The sequence below is a fragment of the Oncorhynchus mykiss genome, chromosome 6 (genome assembly GCF_013265735.2).
Source record: "Oncorhynchus mykiss isolate Arlee chromosome 6, USDA_OmykA_1.1, whole genome shotgun sequence".
Lineage (NCBI taxonomy): Eukaryota > Metazoa > Chordata > Actinopteri > Salmoniformes > Salmonidae > Oncorhynchus > Oncorhynchus mykiss.
Genome location: NC_048570.1, coordinates 68,570,371 through 68,590,693, shown reverse-complemented (window position 1 = coordinate 68,590,693; position 20,323 = coordinate 68,570,371). Strand labels below are relative to the sequence as shown.

General features: G+C 43.7%; 1 protein-coding gene across 1 annotated transcript in view; it reads right to left on the bottom strand.

Moving 5' to 3' along the window:
• Positions 1–20,323, bottom strand: part of LOC110526426 (protogenin A-like) — a 44,684-nt gene that overhangs the window by 4,890 nt on the left and 19,471 nt on the right. Inside the window, exons 3-15 of the mRNA XM_036980822.1 lie at positions 16,750–16,894; positions 16,420–16,553; positions 15,968–16,264; positions 15,714–15,873; positions 15,001–15,248; positions 13,197–13,361; positions 11,984–12,289; positions 10,003–10,191; positions 2,705–2,800; positions 2,408–2,594; positions 2,063–2,190; positions 1,279–1,449; positions 114–290 (exon numbers count right to left, since the gene is read on the bottom strand). Of these exons, the coding sequence (XP_036836717.1) occupies positions 114–290; positions 1,279–1,449; positions 2,063–2,190; positions 2,408–2,594; positions 2,705–2,800; positions 10,003–10,191; positions 11,984–12,289; positions 13,197–13,361; positions 15,001–15,248; positions 15,714–15,873; positions 15,968–16,264; positions 16,420–16,553; positions 16,750–16,894 (2,403 nt within the window). The remainder of the gene's footprint in view (positions 1–113; positions 291–1,278; positions 1,450–2,062; positions 2,191–2,407; positions 2,595–2,704; positions 2,801–10,002; positions 10,192–11,983; positions 12,290–13,196; positions 13,362–15,000; positions 15,249–15,713; positions 15,874–15,967; positions 16,265–16,419; positions 16,554–16,749; positions 16,895–20,323) is intronic.

Here is a 20,323-nt window from a genome sequence, read left to right as displayed (position 1 = left end):
CCAAGCTATTGAATTTGAATTACATCTAGTAGGTCAAGTGACGACAACAAGAGGAATCCTGTCATGAAAGTCAATGAAAGAAAGACCAAGTATGCACCACATTAGTCACTAACCTGTAGCTGAGCCATGGGAGCGCCTGGGGTTGTGACCGGAGGTGGAGCCATCGTTCTGCACGGCCAGTTCCACGGTGTGTGAAAACGGCCCGTCTCCCATATCGTTGGACGCAGACACCTTGACCAGGTAGATGTTCCCCGGCTGTAGGTTCTCCAGTAGAGCCATGGTGATGCTCCCTATCACCGAGAAATATGTGATTAGTGACCTATGTCAACCCATTTGAGCCTCAGCAATAAAAGGACATGGAAATGTGAATATTGTTTTAACACGCTGCAGTGTTGTCATTCACCACGTGGTAATAAATATAGCTGTTCAAATTCATCTCTAAATAAATGAACTGGAGGAAATATGTCAGGCCTGATTTTGGTTGCGCCTATCTCCCATTTTCAACTGACCCATGAAGAACAGGGGTTTACAACTCAGTGGAAAAAAACCTGAGGCATATGAGGGGATATTTGTGACCAGATTGTCAGGCAAAGGACAGAGGGTCAGGGATCAGAGGGCTCTAACCCCCCCCCCCCCCCCCCCAATACCACCCAGTTCCCCTGCAGTAACAGTTGGGGCGACAGGGTTGATATCCAGTGGTGGGGGGCTGGGGCAAGGCAGGATGGCTTTGTGAACAGCCTCACTTTTGACCCCCTCACCTGTGGCTTAGAAAGGAAAGATCAGATGCCTCACATTTCCTGGAGTCATCTGCTCTCAATTACGCCTATGCTACCCAGAATCTGTGTTTTTACCCAGGAGCTGGACACTCCAGTAATACTTACCGGCCAGTAATACTTACTGCCACACGTCAGGCCTTTGGGTACACAAAACATATGTGTGTGCTGCTATGGCCACATTAACTATATGGTAGTAGTCCAAAGTAACTACAGCACTCTTGACCAGTGTGTTTCAAGTTGAATGATTACAATCTTGAGTGATTGAAGTCCTTCCTTCACTCACTTAAAAGAGGAGAATGAGAATATTGGACCTAAAGCCACAAAGACAGGGTTATCTAAGAACAACCTGAGATCACAAGGACTAGTGACAAATACAGAAATGGATCAGAGGATGACATTTGTTGATTTCCAATGGTGTGGAGCTGGGGCAGGGCTCTGTCTTTGCAGCCCAGTTTAGCCTGCAGCCTCTCTCTCTCGCTCTCTTTCGCTCTCTTTGGCTCACCTTCCCTCTGCAGCACCTTCCACTCTCCAGCTACCCAGGCCTTCCTGGAAGCGTAGAAGATGGTATAACGTGTCACCGCCAAGTTGGGCTCATCTGGAAGTTTCCATGACACCAGCGCTGTGTCGTCTTCTATCAGAGTCACTTTCACACCTGACGGTGGCAGAGTAGGTGCTGGGGAAGAAGAAATGCCAGTTTTAACCCTGAGGCTAAATCGCTGAAGATGTACATCTGCCATAAAAAAAAATTTGCTCTTCGTAACTGGTAATGAGTTTTGAGGAATACTGAAATTGTATGTCTGAACCAGGGCCTAGACCAAAGCGCGAAATTTTAATCAGAGAAGGTTCTTTGATGTCACTCAAAAGGATAACTACATCTCACAAGCTATGGCCCTTGCTCATGATCCCTTTCCCTAGAGATGTGTAGATATGTGTAATAATGCAGTGAGAGTGAGCATATAGACTACTGTGCAGTTCAATGAATTTGCTCCTGTGTGTCTCTTTTTAATCCTTTCAAGAGCAAAACCCCATTAGAGGGAAAATGAGAGCTCATTGGCAAGGCTCTGTCAAGTGGTTGCGCTCTATTTGTGATTTGTTTGCAGAATGCAGAGCCTTATGGATACGTGACTGCGAGAGTCCTGGGGAGATTTTTAAGACAGGCACAATAATTCCAGTAAGTATTCTATTTCAGTAGGCTAGGAAATACCATCGGAGCCCAAAAAGGGTGAGAGAATATTCTATTCATCTATACAGCATGTGCTGCTGTATGAAGCCATGTTGGTGCTCACCTTCAGGCAGAGTGCTCTGGTAGACCACAGGGCTCCAGGGGCTGGACAGTTGGTCAAGGTGCAGGCGGACAGCAAACTCATACCTGGTGTTGGGCTCTAAGTCCGGGACCAGGATGTTCTTCTCAGCACTGTAGAGGAGAACCACAATGATAAAAATGGATTTAGAACATATACTGTATATGGAGATTATTAATCAGATCCAATACTTTGGCAATTGACCTGCAAATTCTTAAATCCATACTAAGTGCTACCCTGAGTTTTATGACCATACTAAGTGCCCTCTATCCAGTTAAATTACTATGTGCTATGGGGTATGAAGAGGAAGGTATTATATAGGACACTCACGTCTGCAGGTAGAGTACCAGGGAGGCGTTCTGAAGGCCCACAGGGTTACAGCGGATGGTGTAGTTGACGATCTGGCTGGAGGTGAAGGCTGGACGCCCCCAGTGGAGGAATACGGCAGACGAGCTGTTAGCCTTGGCATACACGTGGTGAGGGGGTGGCGGAGGGGGCACCATACGATCACGAACCGCTGATGCACACAGAATTTTTTTTATGTTAGAGGTACTCTTGCGTCGAAGGATTGATAACTATCATCTATCTCAATAGACAATGGTTGCTTGCTTTATGTGAATAACTTACAGACACATCCAGGGGTGCTGATAGTCTGGTCTGCCTGGTAGCCATCGCCTATGAAACTGAACGCCAGGAGCTTCACATGGTACTTCTTTCTTGGGTCTAAAAATAACAACATGTACATATCTTTCACTGTAGGCCTATGGGTGTAATACACTTTTTTGCATACATCATATAGACTTTCACCTCAAATTGACCAATGTGACCTTACAGTGGAAGTGAGCGTATCTGTCCACTGGGGGGCATTACACTGAACCAGAGGCTGTGTGATTTCTCCAACCAGTGGGCTGTGAGGGTGCTGGATCAGAAAGAGCATGGCTGAGAGGTCAGTGTGGTTTGGCTGTGGAGCTCTGCGACAGATGCTGAGTGCTGGGAGGCCAGTCCCTAGGTCAGTTCCTGCCCTGCTCAGGGCACTGAGGCACACAATAGAGGGCCTCCTTTATCCATCACTCTGCCTTTTCAGGGAGAGTAGGAGAGAATATGTCATGCCCTACCCAGGGCTGCTGGCCAGTGAGCAGTCCTATTCAGCTCCAGGGTGGGGGGGTTAAACCACAGGACAATGCCCTCCCTAGGAAAGACAGAGCGGCCAATCACATGGCCTAACAGACCCCAGGTAGAACAAACGCTGCTAAGTTAAATGTGCTCTCTGTACCCAACAGGTCACTGATAAAATGTTCAGGCCAAACACTATCCAAATGTTTCACTTCATATCGGCATTGATTGGTTAATTTGTCTCCTAGACTACGATCTCTTGTCATCCTGGAATAACCAGGTTACTGTGCATGACATATTCAGATAAGGAGGATAGGGTTGGAAAGGTAATACTTCATCATATTAATGTGTTATTACCCTGTCTTGTGCGTAACAATAGTATAACTCATTCCAGAAAAATTGGTTGAGCTAGAGTATAGCTGTATTGGGTGAACCGGCTGCAGTGTATTAAACTATCATTACACAGGCAATTACAGGAAGCTCCTGCTGCAACCATGAGGACCTTGCTGAAATAGCTGAGGATCTATCAAACTAATGACTTACTGCCTCCTAGGAATTCCAAGGTTCTTCAATATTTCAAAGTATGTCACCCATCATTACACACAGAGTAAGCAGAGGAATCTAAGCAAATTAGCTTCAATCTGTGTGTTAATTCAATACGTTTATTTTGAAAACACTGGGACATATTGATTTGCATTTCAGTCATCAGTTGTCGAAACAGCACTGAAATACAGTCTAGTCTAGAGGAAACTGAAGTGCTGCACGGCCTTACATGAGATCTTACAGCACATCATAGGCCTGCCTACGTAAGAGGCTGTGGGATGACACATCATTATCCAACCGAAGAGTGGGGGTAAGTGTAGTAGGCTGTATAGAAGAACATCATCTATGCTTTACAGAATTATACAGCTAGATCGCAGTACTTCATGAGAAGTTGTACAGGTACTAATAACATAACTAGTATCAGTGGAATAGTGAGCACCAGTAACCAAAAGTTTGCTGGATCGAATCACAAAGCTGACAAGGTAAAAATCTGTCGTCCTGAGCAAGGCAGTTAACCCACTGTTACCCAGGTGCCAAAGATGTGGATGTCGATTAAGGCAGCCGTTCACACCTCTCTGATTCAGAGGGGTTGGGTTAAATGCGGAAGACACATTTCAGTTGAATGCATTCAGTTGTACAACTGACTAGGTATCCCCCTTCCCTTTTGCCATGGAACAGTAATGCAGTGTAGAACATGACCACTAGGTTGTGCTCCAGGACGCATACGTTGAGAGGAGCACAGGAGTGTGGATACAAACTGAAGTCATGCCTATCCTCAGTTCCAGTCACAGAAGCAGTCATTTATGAGTTCTACGTTACTAACAGTTTCTGTGATCATGTCTCAGAGACAAATAAAAGGTAGTCAGTTAGATCAGGGTTTCCCAAACTTGGACCTGCCCCCCGTTTAGTTTTTTGCTCTAGCACTACACAGTTGTAAATGAGAACTTGTTCTCAACTGGCCTACCTGGTTAAATAAAGGTTAAATAAAAACAATTTAAACACAGCTGATTCCAACTTAACATCAAGCTTTGATTATTTGAATCAGCTGTGTAGTGCTAGGGCAAAACCAAAACATGCACCCAGGAGGGGCCCCGGGACCGAGTTTTGGAAACCTTAAATTAGATGATCTAAACCCAAGGGTAACCCATGTTGATCATCTGACAAACTGCTAGAGGATCATATTCACTGCATGTGTGTGAAAATATATGTTGTAATGATGAGCAGGCTCTATATCTTCAAAAGAGTTGAACATATCAAAAAGCAATTACAGTCACTGTGAAAAATCCAACCACTTTGTTGAACAACCATCTCATCATGTTTACTATGCTCTAAAACAACTGTGTTTTTTCTAGGATCGGTCTGAGAGCCTTGAGGCTATGGGATGGTCCAGGGGGTGGAGTCAGGGCTATGGGAGGCAGGGGGATGGGCAAGAGGAGAGTCCGAGGGGTGTGGTTTGTGCCATTAAGACCCCTAGCCCTGCGGAGCTTCAATGGAGCCAGCAGGTCAGGCCTAGATAAAACTCAGAAGGAATCTGAGGTCATGGGTGTAGAATACGAGTTGAGCCTCTTTTTTTCTCCCTCAGAATCCGTGCCCTTTCTCTGGTCCCTAAGCCTTAATTGGGAAAGATAAAGAAGTGACTTGCAGGAGGGGAGAAAAAATACTTCAAAGTGTCTTAAAAATCTATGTGGTATCCTCTAAAGATTAGATACAACAACTTAGAATAGGATCAAAGGAAATGTTACTGATAATATGATTGCATAAAAATATGAAGCTTCTCTCTTTATGTTTCTACATTATAGATAGATCAATGACTAGGCTTCTGTAGTCATTTGCTACAGAAAACATATAGTTATGCTAATTAGTTCTTTAAAAAATTAATTGCACATATTTGTGAGGTTTATATATCTTTACTTTCTCTAGGAAAAGACAATGAATTAGTATACACTAGCATAGCACTCTTCTGTCCCTCCTGTCCCATGTCCACTCTGGTGTCCACAGACAGGCTGGCCGGGCTTTGGACAGTCCCAGGGGCTTTTGTTCGGCCCCAATCTCTGAAGAGGAGCAGTCAGGGTCTCACAGTCCCAACCCTGCCCAGCCCCACAGCACAATGGGCCTGCAGTAATTATGCAGGAGAGGGGCTGCGAGAGCGGGCTTTGACATCTGGGCCATGACCTTTGACATGGAATCTGGGCAAGCTAAATCCTGCCAAAGGAAGGGTTATGGACACTGCTCTTAGGGGGGAGGGTCAAGCAGGGGAACTGTGCAGAAAAGGGGGGGAAAACACCAAGAGACAAAAATAAAAAGTCACTAAATAGGTGACGGTAAATAGTGTCAATAGGAGGAAATGGTAAAGCGAGAGAGCAGAACTCTTCAATGGGCAATTTCATAGCCGATATAATGAAAGTATGATTAGATATGGCGAGCTCAATTGTTCAGCTTAACTGCTCTTTAAAACATAGGAGTGACGTAAGTTTAAACTTTGTTTTCTGTATAAATTCAGAAAACTGAACAAATTCAGAACTTGCAAAAGTTTTCTGTAAGCAATTTAGGAGAAAATATGGAATTTTACTTCATGGAAATGTATTGAAGTGTTCATTTTAAAATCAGTGAGTAATACACATGGTTTGGGTAAGGTTATCAGGGATCTCCATGGTTGAAGATAAGAGGTGTCCACACAAACCTCCCCCTCTGTATGGAGTCAACCATGCTTGCACTAACCGCCACTCACAATAAATCCTGGTCAAAAGGAAATGTGTGTTAGCCCTGGTTCATTCAACAACACCAAATCCCTCACAAAGATAAGATATGCTTCAGTTGCCACATATAAAATGGGCAACCCTGTGTGTGGATTCAAGGCCAAATGTTTCTTGTTAGGTATCACAAAAACTAACCACTCAAACTTGTTGTGCCTTACTCACTTTGCTTGAGAAAAGTTCATTACTAATTTCCTCAGAATAATACACAATCTGCCTAACCCTGCCATTGCGTAAAGATGCACCAAAGTGAAGCTGGTTCATTTTCTCGTCATGCCTGTTGGGTTAATCTTGCAAGGCTTTTCTCTCCCCATGAATTATGATGCCAGTTTATATTTGTGGGGAAATTCTTGAGCTGTTTGTGGTCACCTGATTTTTTTACAGCCGTTTTGCAGATCCTGCAGGCCCCTAAGGCTTTGTTCTGCCCTGAGAATGGCCCCCCAGGCCACAGCAAGAAGGGTCTGAGCCAGGGCTATAAATGTCAACTCCCACACTGATCCACAAAGCAGCATATACCATAGGGGGAGCGTATATCTCCCTCTGACACACACACACACACACAGGCAAACACAGTTTATTGATGTAGTGGGCTCACTAATACCCATCTATCTTTTATCTGACACCAGGCATGCAATAACTAATGCTTTCCCAGAGAAAAGACCACTCCACGATGGGCAAGGTGGCCCCAAGCTATGAGATAAATCTACTACCGTACACCCAGTCCTGGTGCCAACAGGTATGGGAGGTATTTCAACCGTGACTATGCCACAGGAAGAATAAACATGAATGGGACCTCAGTATTTCAACACCATGTCTTTTATACACTGAGCTACAACCTCTCACATTCCTAACTTAGAGAGCCCTTTCAGTCATGTGGAATGGTCTTAAGAGATCATTTAGTAGCCAGAGCAGAGCTGGTCTGTTTCTACTACACATTTAGAACTCAACCATGTTCATGTCTTTTTTTCTGTTAAAGAGGTATGTTATTTGTGCACTTTAGAGCAACATTGACTCAATAATACAGTAATGGTTGGCTTGTTGTCTTTACCACATCAAAGCTAAGTGAATTTAGGTCCCAGGGATCTGAAATACTTATCAAGTCACTCAGTGAGATTGGTGTTGTTCATAATCCCTGACTGATCGAACACATTCTCTAGTCTGTGTGTGGTTGTGGTTTCCAAACCCGTGTGACTGTCACAAGTGTCCTTGGGTGAAGTAAAGAGTTAAAGTTAAATCCTCTGTTAATTGCATTACTATCAGAGACATTACAGCGTAATCCTTTATCCTGGATAAAATCCAATTAACATTTTAATTGAAGCTCCATTTTGCTCTCTACTTCAGACATGCCATGGAGGGTAAATAATCTTGTTATTAGACGAATCCAGAGTGTTTTCTAATGGAAAAACACTTCATCAATTCAATAGTAAGTAGACTGATTAAAAGTCAGTAAGAAAACAATGTCCTACCGGGCACAATATGTATAGTTTATTAAAGGACATAAGTCATGGTTTGTCACTCAAACAACATTGAAGAAAATCAATAGGGAAATGCCCTTTCCACTGCTGTTCTGTCCTTGGAAGGTCAAATCGAGACAGGGACTACTCAATTATGGGCAAACATGGGCATTAAAGCAGACCCAAATTGATAAGAACACCCCGTTTTAATTAAAATACCCTGTTTGGAGATGTGGGTCACCTCCACGAAAATTAAAAATGACTTAATGTTACACTTCTCGTATTGGTTTATTATCTATGTCACAGCATATATCCGAAGGGAAAACTGAGTCAAGTCAGTATTTTTATCTTAAGCTGTCTCTCTGTTTAACACACCACTTACTGAAATCAACGTTGTAAAAATGTGGTGCCATGGGCAGGCACTGAAGTCGTACCTAAAACCTATCTGACACTGACAGTAATACGTGACAAATTAAACTGCTGTGTCTCTTCTCCAACAGGAAGTCTCTTCCTTGAGGGGGGAAACCTTTGGGAAGATAAATGAGATGCATACTTCTCTTCAACATGTCATACTACTAGACACATTCCATGGATATGTATTTACAGAAAAGCTCAGCTACCAGTGGTGAGGGGCTGAATTTGGTTGACTCTCGGTCAATTAAGTCTCTTTTGTGGCCCTTAAAGCCTAACACAATGAAAGCCTTTGATGTGAATTCTCCTCCAAATGCTCTGCTCACAGCAGTCATAAAACACACCATAAATCTGCTCCACAATAACAGCTTCCCTCTCCTCTAAAGACAGCCCTGGAATACACCTCTGCCAGCTATTCTATCAAACAAGCACATTTAAACTGTTTCAATGAGAAACGAATGAAAAACCAAGGCATAGTAAGTGTGTTTTGGTGATATCTATCTATGTCACATTACTACAACTTGTTTGTCCACTATGTTCATTATTCCAGGAGGAAAATGTGGTTCATGAGGAAAAGGAGAATATACACAAAAAGCCAGACTTCATGTGTTCTATTTCTCCAATAGGTTTTACATCAAGCTTCATAAAAATACTCTCTATTGAAAAATAATTATCCATTCAAAACAACAAATATTTCATAAAGTACAGCACTTTAAAACCTACTCACTTTAAAACCTACTCACTTTAAAACCTACTCACTTTAAAACCTACTCACTTTAAAACCTACTCACTTTAAAACCTACTCACTTTAAAACCTACTCACTTTAAAACCTACTCACTTTAAAACCTACTCACTTTAAAACCTACTCACTTTAAAACCTACTCACTTTAAAACCTACTTGTGTCATGCTAAACAACAGCTGGTGCCAAAATGGGGGAAGTTTCAGCAGTCATATTTATCGCCCCTTCACAGTAAGACCCCTCCATGACAAAACAAAACACATACTGTAGCAAGAAAACAAAAAGGTAAAAGGGGACACATACTGTATTTACCCCCCCCCCCCCCCTTATGCGTTCTAATCCTGGTCTAGTGCCAGAGCTTCCTGATTCAAAATTCAGCTGCTGGCCACCTGGCCGACCTCCTCTGTCCACAGATGGTCAGTTGTCCACTGCAGTAGTGTGGGACTCCCTTTCCAGCCACACTCTCCAACTTGGCAAAATGTATTTGACCCAGAGGCCAGAGAACCAGCATATGTCCCCAAAACCCCTTCCTCAGTCCCAGCTAAGCAGCTATTTCTAAATCTGTTGGGGGGACATACATTGGAAACCAGGCCAGGGCCGTAAGGTCATGGGGGGTTGGCTTCTTTCTGGACCTTTGGACATGAGCCCCCACAACTCACATGAAAATACTTTGTCCTTGCCAAACTAATGGGCTTTTCTGATCCTAAAAAGACCTTAAACATGCCTGGTGAGGACACAGAAAAGGTTTTTTAAGAGCATCCTTGATCCAAATCCAATTTAAGGAGGACTTTCATTGTGTAACCATGCTATTGACTAGAACATATTCTTAATCTTGCAATTGAAATCCAAAATCAAGACAAATATCATTAGCAACAATGTGAGATCATAGTACTATGTGGAGTCTACTCACCTAGGCCACCAATGGTGTGCCTGTTTTCCTGGACACGCAGCTGGATGGGGGAACTCTCAGCCTGGCTCTCCTCGTGGTAGAACAGCCTGTAGCCCTGGATGCTGACAGAGTTTCCTGGTGCCAGCTGCCAGCGCACTATGATGGTGGTGCAGTTCAGAGGCTCTAACTGTAGCTCAGGGGCCAGAGGCACTGTGAGGAGACACAAAGAGAGATAGATCTTTGGTTATAGTCACTGTGGGGAGACACAAAGAGAGATAGACCTGTGGTTAGAATCACTTTGAGGAAACATGAAGAGAGAGAGATCTGTGGCTAGAGTCACTGTGAGGAGACGCAAAGAGTATTTATTTAATGTAATTGTTTTGTGAAGAGATGGCAGCTCTGCTTCTAGCTACTAAGCAACTTTGCAGTATTTTTTTGTGTGTGTGTTATTTCTTATCACAAGCATTTCGCTACACCTGCAATAACATCAGCTAAATATGTGTATGTGACCCATACAATTTGATTTATTGAGGACAGTTCTGAGGATGTAAGGTTCAAACAGAATCTCTCTTTTTAAATGTCATGTGTACTATTTCCATACAGAGTTCAACCTGCATGACTATTCATTTTTATTCAGATGTCTTTATTTTAACCAGCTCATCTGAAATAGTACCAAGTCAAGGGAGAATATGAAACCCACCCAACCCCTGCTTCCCGATCAGGCCTTCTTTACCTTAAGCCCAATGGCCAACACCAATGTGTTCATAAAGGTCAATTTGCTTCATATTCAGATACCATTCAGAGCCTTGCTACTATTGACAGTCCATAACTATTTATTATGAAAGGTTAGCTAGTCCTTAACAAATTAAGGACTTGTTCAGGCACACGTTTGTTTGGGATACCCAAATGATTAATAGTAAACCATTTAATATGGCAGAAACATGCTTATTTAGATTTCCCAGAAATAATTTGCTGGATAAATAGGGGCAAAGTCACCAAAACGTATTGAATTGTTAGAGATGCAGGGTGGTAAGCTGGGAGCAAGTTGACTCTGTAGCTTGTCTTGTTCCTTGAAAACAGGAATGCTCTCCACCCAGCTGCTCACTGGCTTTACCTGATGGAAATAACCGGCTCCCAGCCTGCAGCCCCCAACCAGAGGTACATCCATACCACGCCCCAGCCTGACACACAGATACACAGCCAGGCACAAACACACAATAGCAGAGATGAGCCAGGTCCTCAGTTCTACTGACCGAATGCCTATTCAGCCGACATGATCCTGGCAGAATTCTAGAAAATATCCTGTTTTTTTCCAAAAGGACAGAGCGAGAGAGGGCAGCAGTCCCCTCCCCCACCCCCGAGGCTCAGATGGAGCTCTAAACAGAACTATTCTTCCTCCCACCCAGAGGCCTCTCTTTTATGACCCATGACTGAAGCCATTCCGATGTTACTGACAGAGAGGGCCAAAGGTCATGAAGTAACAAACGCAATGCCTTAACAAGATTATTAGAGCAAGCTCTTCTCATGGCTCTCTCTCACACATTCAGCAGAGGACTGGGAAGAAGAAAGGTTCAGAGATAATCCAGCCTCTTTGCTCCTATATTGACTATGTGTAGAGGGAAGTGTGCTCTCACTGTGCGCCTGCAAGGCATGATGGTTTTAGTGTGCATGATAAGTCCGTGCAGGAAGTAAGGCAGGAAGTAAGGCCTTACATGTTTATTTCTGTGATGTGGTAGCTTTACAAATCTAAGGTTGAAATTCTGGTTCATGTTATGGCTTACGTTTGTCTTTTGACTTTAATTGATTAGAAGTCATACAGTTGTAATCATCTGTACAAGGATCATATGTGCACGCGGCAACCTAGTCATAAGACTGGGTCACACAGAGCACATGTTTACCTTTAAAAAAAATATATCATATGCATGCCTGAATGCCTGGAGCATCGGACCATCAGGGAGCAGCCAATAACTCATCGCTACTACTGAGGAGCATGTGTAAGTACCTTTGGCACTGGATGCCTTAGGGGTGCGGTGGGAGGTCCAGGCTGACTGTTCCCCCCAGCCCACGCTAGTGGCTGCAGCGATGCGGAGGAGGTAGATGGTGTCGGGCTGCAGGCCCTCCAGGAGATACTGGGTCTTCTCCCCAGGAAGCTCCAGCTGGGTGACGGCCTGGTCAGCGCTGGTACGATAGGACAAGCGGTAGGCCGACACCCGGCCACGGCTTATCTTGGCTACAAGGGGCTGCCAGGACACCTGGATGTCTGTGGGGCTGCGGCTGGTGAGGCTGAGCTCTGGGGCACGCAGGGGCACTGTGGAGAGGGAGACAGAGTGGTCATGTTGAGGCTTATACAGTCACCAACTTGTTCATTACTGTGTTTCTGTCTATATTTATGGTCGTTTTGTATCGTGTTTTGGTGGGGACCAAAGGAAGAGCTGCAATTGCTAAAGTAACAGCTAGCTACTGAGACTATAATGAACAAACCCAGAGATACAAATCAGCTCACTGTGCGTCACACTCAGTCATACTGGAAAATCAATTCAGTAAGTCTGCAAGTGTACACAATAAATAGATGGGACCTGATTTAGACTGGTATGCAATCATGTGACAGATATTGCCTTAGTCAAGGACAATAGGCCAGTTATTTTCTGTGGAATATGAAAGAAATGTAATTATCCTTGATCATAAGTGGTGGTCACGGTTGCACAGTGCAGAAACATTTAATGGGGTGGTGTGAACTGTGAAGGGCCCTTGTGGGGAGTTAGATTATAGTAGAGAGGGTCATTCCTGATCTCTAAATATCAGCCTGACGAATGTTTAACTAGCCGAGTGGTCCACCATCTAATCCTTCCTTATTAGACTCCGCTATTCCTCTGGCGCACCTCTTAGAGACGACCTCAATTAGACAGCCAGGGGTTAGCCCCACTAGATTCATTACAGGACCTACAGTACTGCACACTCTCTACAGCCTATTCATTACAGTTTAAACAAACTGGAAAACATCCTCTGAGTCCTCCATTAGAGTGATAGAAGACCTTACACAATGACTACAGGATCAATATGAAGCATTCTCATTACTATTCATCTGGGGGTGTTTTTATTCATCCTGGGGTGACAGTTATGGCTGCACATTACCTCTGTTTCCCTGGGTTACAGCCCGATAAAGGCCAGGGTGGACTGTATGTTTGTGCATGTGGGAGCTAACGACGAGGCCTCACCATCCTCCAGGGTGTGCTGGAACACATGGTCTGACATGCGGCTGGCTCCCATGGGCATGTAGGCCACGATGTAGAAGGTGTAGTTCCGCACGGACTCCAGGTCATCAATAATGTACCGGGTTGTGTCGTTGCCAATGACAACCTGATATTCCTCGTTGTTCAAGCCTGGTTTTAGGGAAGAAAAGGACACACATTTAATCAATTAATCAATTACCACCCACAGAGTTGTAAGCTGCATGTACAGGCAAGGAGTTCAGAGGGGATCTGATCCTTCAATGCAAACTCTTTAGGGCACTAAAGGGGGACCTAATCATAAAAGGGTCTATGAAGATTTGCATACATTCTGAGTACAAAGACAACTTTTGATAACTTTCCATAATCATCATTCAATGATTTCTCTCAGTATACAGAGCAATTAGAACATAATCACTTTGGCTTTAGGAACCTCCTTGTCTGAGCTGCCTGATTCTTACAAAGTTACGCTGTACATCTGTCTCTAACAGTGAGCTTCTGGTCCATTCAGCATGGACAATATACAAAAAGTGTCAACTCAATCAAACTGGTTCCTTCCCCTTTTATAGACAATTTCATCAACATTGCTCAAGCCAAATTCCAGCATTCAATTTTCCCACATTGCTGGCTGAGCCTAATCGCAGTTTAATTAGCACAGATTAGGAAGGTCCCACAAAAGACTCACTTGTAGCCAGGACGTATTGAATCGTCCAGCCTGATTTCTGACCTGGTAAACAAGATCCTTGAGAGTAAACAGAAAAGGCCTTGTCCAGGGGCCTGAAAGGCCCAGGAAACCTCCCTGAAAAGACACACAAAGCCTCCCTCCCAGTCCAGCTCATGCTGTCCCAGTGCCTTGACAGAATCTCCTCTGTTGGATTAGCACACTCCAACACACAGACTAATTAGTTTCTCCTTTCATTAGAACCTTCATTTAGTTACCAAGGCTCTGTGTCTGAGACCTCAGGTGCAGAATGCATTGGTGCTACTACTCCTGTCAATCTCAACGGCCAGCAATTCTCTGAGACCGGACAGAATGTTTCACGTAATCTTAATCAAGTGCACCAAATCCTTTACAGACGCCAGTTATTTAAGGAGAAAGGGGCAGATTTTCTAACTTACATCCGTTAACGTCCTTATCCTTACATAGCCTAGCAGGTGTTTCTTTTGCTGCATGGAATTCGTACATTTGGCCTATACAATGGTATTCCATAGCCGGCGATGAACAACCGTACCTGAATGAACTGGATAACATTTGTGCTGAACTGTTACATTGTTTGAATGTGACTCTTGGTGCCTCTTCATCAACAATACAGGTTCCCAGGAAAGCTAAAGGTCCAGCAGTCAATGTCTGGGGTGACTAGTGACAACAGTGCAGCCCTTGTATTCTTGTGATCGTTTCCTGTCTATCCTGCATCTCATCTAGTGTTCCTGCACCTTTAAAACCCATGCACAGGGCTTGAGATCGCCTATGGAAGGCCAGTCCTGTTTGTACAGAGCAAGCTGCTGTTCTTTCTTAGTTGCAGTAGTCATTTTCCTTGACCTCTGCCTAGCAACCAACTATTAACAACAGATGGTCAATCTCCCACATTCCGTTCTGGGGGCAAGGAGGAAGCGGAGCATTCAGGACTCTAAACAGTGTTAACTGTTAACTCCTGGGGCTACCAAGGCCATTAATATGGAATGCCCTAATACATACGACATTAACTATTTCCTGCCAACATCAAGAAGAGTTTCTGCTTGAAAAGGTACAAGACATAGAAGAGGCTCCCCTGAATTGGCCATCATATCTCACCTTCAGCCTTCATGTAGTGCACAGAGTAGGCAATCACTTTGTCTGAGTTGTACAGTGGTCTCTCCCAGGCCAGCAAGATGGCAGAGCTGGATACAGTGTCAGCCCGGATGTTCCTGGGCGCGCTGGGCCGGTCCTCTGACATCACCACTATGAGCCGGGCCATGGACAGCACAGAGCCCTGCTCATTCTCTACCTGGCACTGGTAGATGGCATCATCCTCAGGGATGATCTGGTTGATCACCAGTTTACTGTGGGACAAAACACACATGGCCATATTAGACTTCTGTCCCTCCTTCAGTTTCCCCTACCAATACTTAACCAGTCGCTTACCAACTCTATCATTCTCTTTCAAATCAGAAACCGTTAACAAGCCAAGGCAGTGGTATTAGCAGAGGATGCAAATTAGTGGGAAATCCACTGAAATGCCATTAGCACGTTTGTAAATTATTCAGCTTCCTTTCTTCTGTAGGGAAAGGCTGATTAATTTTTAATTGGGACTGAGTTTCCAATCAACAAAGACAACTTACCTGTGGGGTAAAGGAATTAGGGATTCTGTTTCAATTAACATACAGCAGAACATACAATATGGTTGGTGTTTAGGAGGCAGGGATTTATAAAACAATGAGATGATCATATAAATAAACAATTGAGAGGGAGACAAACAGGAGCAGAGAGTTATTAGCTATATTTCGATCTGGTGTTAGAGCTCAGACCTGTTGTACATTTTGATGCGTCCGTTGGAGTGGACCTTCTCTCCGTTCTTCAGCCAAGTGATGTGGGGCAGGGGAACCCCCTTAGCCTGGCACACAAAGCGGGCCGTGCCCGCACGCGGACGGGTCAGGCTCTCCGGCCACTCCACCAAGGACGGAGGCGCTGAATAAGGGAAACGTCATAGATGTAACAAACACCAACAATCATGTCTGTAATAACAACTGACACCCTACACAGACGACTAACATGTGTTTACCTAGCACAGTGATGTTGGCCGTGGCGATGGTATAGTTGCGTGTGCCAGGGGTAGTGGCTCTGCACATGTACACTCCTCCGTGTTGGGGTTTGACGTCAGAGATGATGAGGTTGCCATTGCCCAGCACCTTGGTGTTGAAAACATCGATGGACTTGCTGTCGGCTCGGCTCCAGGAGATGAGGGGTCGGGGATTCCCTGTAGCCATGCATTCCAGGATGGCACTTTGGTGCAGGGAAACAGTGGAATTCTGGGGCCCGGCGATTATCCGAGGTCTCTGAGGCAGTTTGGGGCTTGGAGCTGTGGAGGGGAGACAGGATTTGACCAGGGTGCCCACTTCACTACTCAACATAAATTTAACTTGGCTTTTATTGAGCTTATAATGTTTGATGCAATGCTTGTGAATATATTATGTTTAAATCTGAAAAAAGTGCTAATTCTCCACTATCTCCCACCTGGAGTGACAGTGAGGGTTGCCTCTGTACTCCGGCGACGGTTGGCGATGTTGGTCGCCACACAACGATAGTTCCCAGCATCCCCTTTTTCCACCCCGTGGATCTGCAAAACGCCACTGGGCAAGACTGTGATTCTGGGACAGACAAGAACACAAAGACAATCAATACAACTGACATCATATATAATGGTGGATGAGCACACAGCTCTGATATTTCTTTCACTCTGACATGTACAGTTTAAAATCATAATAGACTTTACAATACTCTCAAATGCCATCTACAGATAAAGTTAATGACATGGCATGATAATGAAATAATGAGAATGCATACCTTTTAGTTGCCAGGGGTAACATGACCCGATTGAACTCCCAGGTGATGATGGGAGGAGGGCTTGCAGTGACTTTGCAGGTGAAACGGGCGACTGATCCTTCTGTCACCACAATAGATGTTGGCTGATTTGTAAAGGGGGAGATACCTACAGAACAAGGAATGGTGAGACACTGTGTGCTACAAGAGTAGACACATTCTCTAATGTACAGTACATGTTTGCGAAGAGATGATTAGTAGTAATGCAGCCATTATTTTATTTATTTAACCTTTATTTAACCAGGAAGGGCTCATTGAGATTTAAAATCTCTTTTTCAAGAGCATCCTGGCCAAGATACAGTGGGGCAGCCACCAATTGTGCAAATTCTCCCACTTAAAAATATGAGAGGCCTGTAATTTTCATCATAGGTACACTTAAAAAATCCAGAAAATCACATTGTAGGATTTTTAATGAATTTATTTGTAAATGATGGTGGAAAATTAGTATTTGGTCAATAAAAGTTTATCTCAATACTTTGTTATATACCCTTTGTTGGTAATGACAGAGGTCAAACGTTTTCTGTAAGTCTTCACAAGGTTTTCACACACTGTTGCTGGCATTTTGGCCCATTCCTCCATACAGATCTTCTCTAGAGCAGTGATGTTTTGGGACTGTTGCTGGGCAACACGGACTTTCAACTCCCTCCAAAGATTTTCTATGGGGTTGAGATCTGGAGACTGGCTAGGCCACTCCAGGACCTTGAAATGCTTCTTACGAAGCCACTCCTTCGTTGCCCGGGCGGTGTGTTTGGGATCATTGTCATGCTGAAAGACCCAGCCACGTTTCATCTTCAATGCCCTTGCTGATGGAAGGAGGTTTTCACTCAAAATCTCACGATACATGGTCCCATTTATTCTTTCCTTAACACGGATCAGTCGTCCTGGTCCCTTTGCAGAAAAACAGCCCCAAAGCATGATGTTTCCACCCCCATGCTTCACAGTAGGTATGGTGTTCTTTGGATGCAACTCAGCATTCTTTGTCCTCCAAACACGACGAGTTGAGTTTTTACCAAAAAGTTATATTTTGGTTTCATCTGACCATATGACATTCTCACAATCTTCTTCTGGATCATCCAAATGCTCTCTAGCAAACTTCAGACGGGCCTGGACATGTACTGGCTTAAGCAGGGGGACACGTCTGGCACTGCAGGATTTGAGTCCCTGGCGGCGTAGTGTGTTACTGATGGTAGGCTTTGTTACTTTGGTCCCAGCTCTCTGCAGGTCATTCACTAGGTCCCCCTGTGTGGTTCTGGGATTTCTGCTCACCGATCATTTTGACCCCACGGGGTGAGATCTTGCGTGGAGCCCCAGATCGAGGGAGATTATCAGTGGTCTTGTATGTCTTCCATTTCCTAATAATTGCTCCCACAGTTGATTTCTTCAAACCAAGCTGCCTACCTATTGCAGATTCAGTCTTCCCAGCCTGGAGCAGGTCTACAATTTTGTTTCTGGTGTCCTTTGACAGCTCTTTGGTCTTGGCCATAGTGGAGTTTGGAGTGTGACTGTTTGAGGTTGTGGACAGGTGTCTTTTATACTGATAACAAGTTCAAACAGGTGCCATTAATACAGGTAACGAGTGGAGGACAGAGGAGCCTCTTAAAGAAGAAGTTACAGGTCTGTGAGAGCCAGAAATCTTGCTTGTTTGTAGGTGACCAAATACTTATTTTCCACCATAATTTGCAAATAAATTCATTAAAAATCCTACAATGTGATTTTCTGGATTTATTTTCTCATTTTGTCTGTCATAGTTGAAGTGTACCTATGATGAAAATTACAGGCCTCTGTCATCTTTTTAAGTGGGAGAACTTGCACAATTAGTGGCTGACTAAATACTTTTTTGCCCCACTGTAGGCACCAAGTCATTACAAAAATTACAGCCAAACAACATGAAAAAATACAAGTAATCTAGTAAAAACCATAGAATTCACAAGAGTATAACAAAATCAAAAACAGCAAATTAAAAACATTGACAGGTCAGGGAATCAGTCTCAAGATCATTCATCAGTGATTTAAAAATACCAAACGGAACAAGTTCTTCCAGTTTAAAAGTATTTTGTAAGGCGTTCCAAGACGATGGCGCAGAGTACATAAAAGCCCTTTTACCAAATTCAGTTCGGACATTTGGAACAGTTAGCAGGATAAAGTCCAGCGAACGAAGAGAGTACCCACCACATTTATGAACAATAAAAATGCCCAAATAAAAAGGCAGTAAACCCAAAATGGCTTTGTAAATAAAAGTATACCAGTGACTGAGCCTACGAGTGACTAGAGAAGGCTAGCCAACCCTGGTATACAAAGTGCAGTGGTGTGTAAAGGTTTTGCAGTTTAAAATAAATCTCAAAGTGCCATGGTAAAGGGTGTCAATTGATCTCAAACACTGAGCGGAAGCATTCATATATAAAATATCCCAATAGTCTAGTAAGGGCATAAATGTAGTAGCTAATACTAGCCTCCTTCTGGCTTCAAAAGAAAAACAGGCCTTATTCCTAAAATAAAATCCCAATTTCAGCTTAAATTCTTTTGTAAATTGTTGAATATGCAATTTAAAAGTGAGGCCATCATCAATTAAAATTCCAAGATATGTATATGAGGTTACAACCTCAATCTCCTTGCCCTGACAGGTCGTAATAGGTGAAAGGTTCAGATGTTTAGTTTAGTCAGTATTGAGGATGAGCTTCAATTGACACAAGGTATGTTGAACAGTATAAAAAGCAGTTTGCAAGTTCTGGATAGCTTTTGTAAGAGACGAGGCACAACAGTAAATAACAGTATCATCAGCCTAAAAAATGAAGTTGCACATTTTGGAAATTTTTGTCTAAATCATTTATATAAATAGTGAATAAGAGATGACCAAGTACAGAGCCTTGGGACACACCATTAAAGACAGGCAATCTAACAGACATAAGCACATCAAATTGAGTGCACTAAGTTCTATCAGACAGATAGTTAGCAAACCATGCAACTTTTAGAAAGCAAGAACTATGAAATTATGTTTTTCTAGTATTGCATTTTCCCCCATTTGGATCTATAATACCAATCATCACAAAAATGTATGTTCATGGCCCAATATCGTCTCTTGCTCGGCAGCTCATCTTAGTGGATAAGGTTACATGCCTTTCTATCAGTCAAACTAAGCCTCTGTATCTTAGGACTGTTCAGTTAAAATGGAAATCAATGACATTTATGGAAATAAGGGAATATATTGAGCTGCCAGGCATATCTTACAAATATACATTACTTCACTTTCAGGTTACTATCTCACTAAAGCCATACCCAGCAAAGGCCAACCCACTTCAGTATCTGCCTGATAGTGAGACTGTTGTGCTGTGAAGCTGAACCTCATTCTTGGAATTTTGATTGAAAATAGGAAAATTGCGGCCTCCCAGGCGCAGTGGTCTAAGGCACTGCATCGCAGTGCTAGCTGTACCACCAGTGATTCTGGGTTCGAGCCCAGGCTCTGCCACACCTGGCCGCAACCGGAAAGTCCATGGGGCAACGTACAATTGGCCCAGCGTCGTCCGGGTTAAGGAGGGTTTGG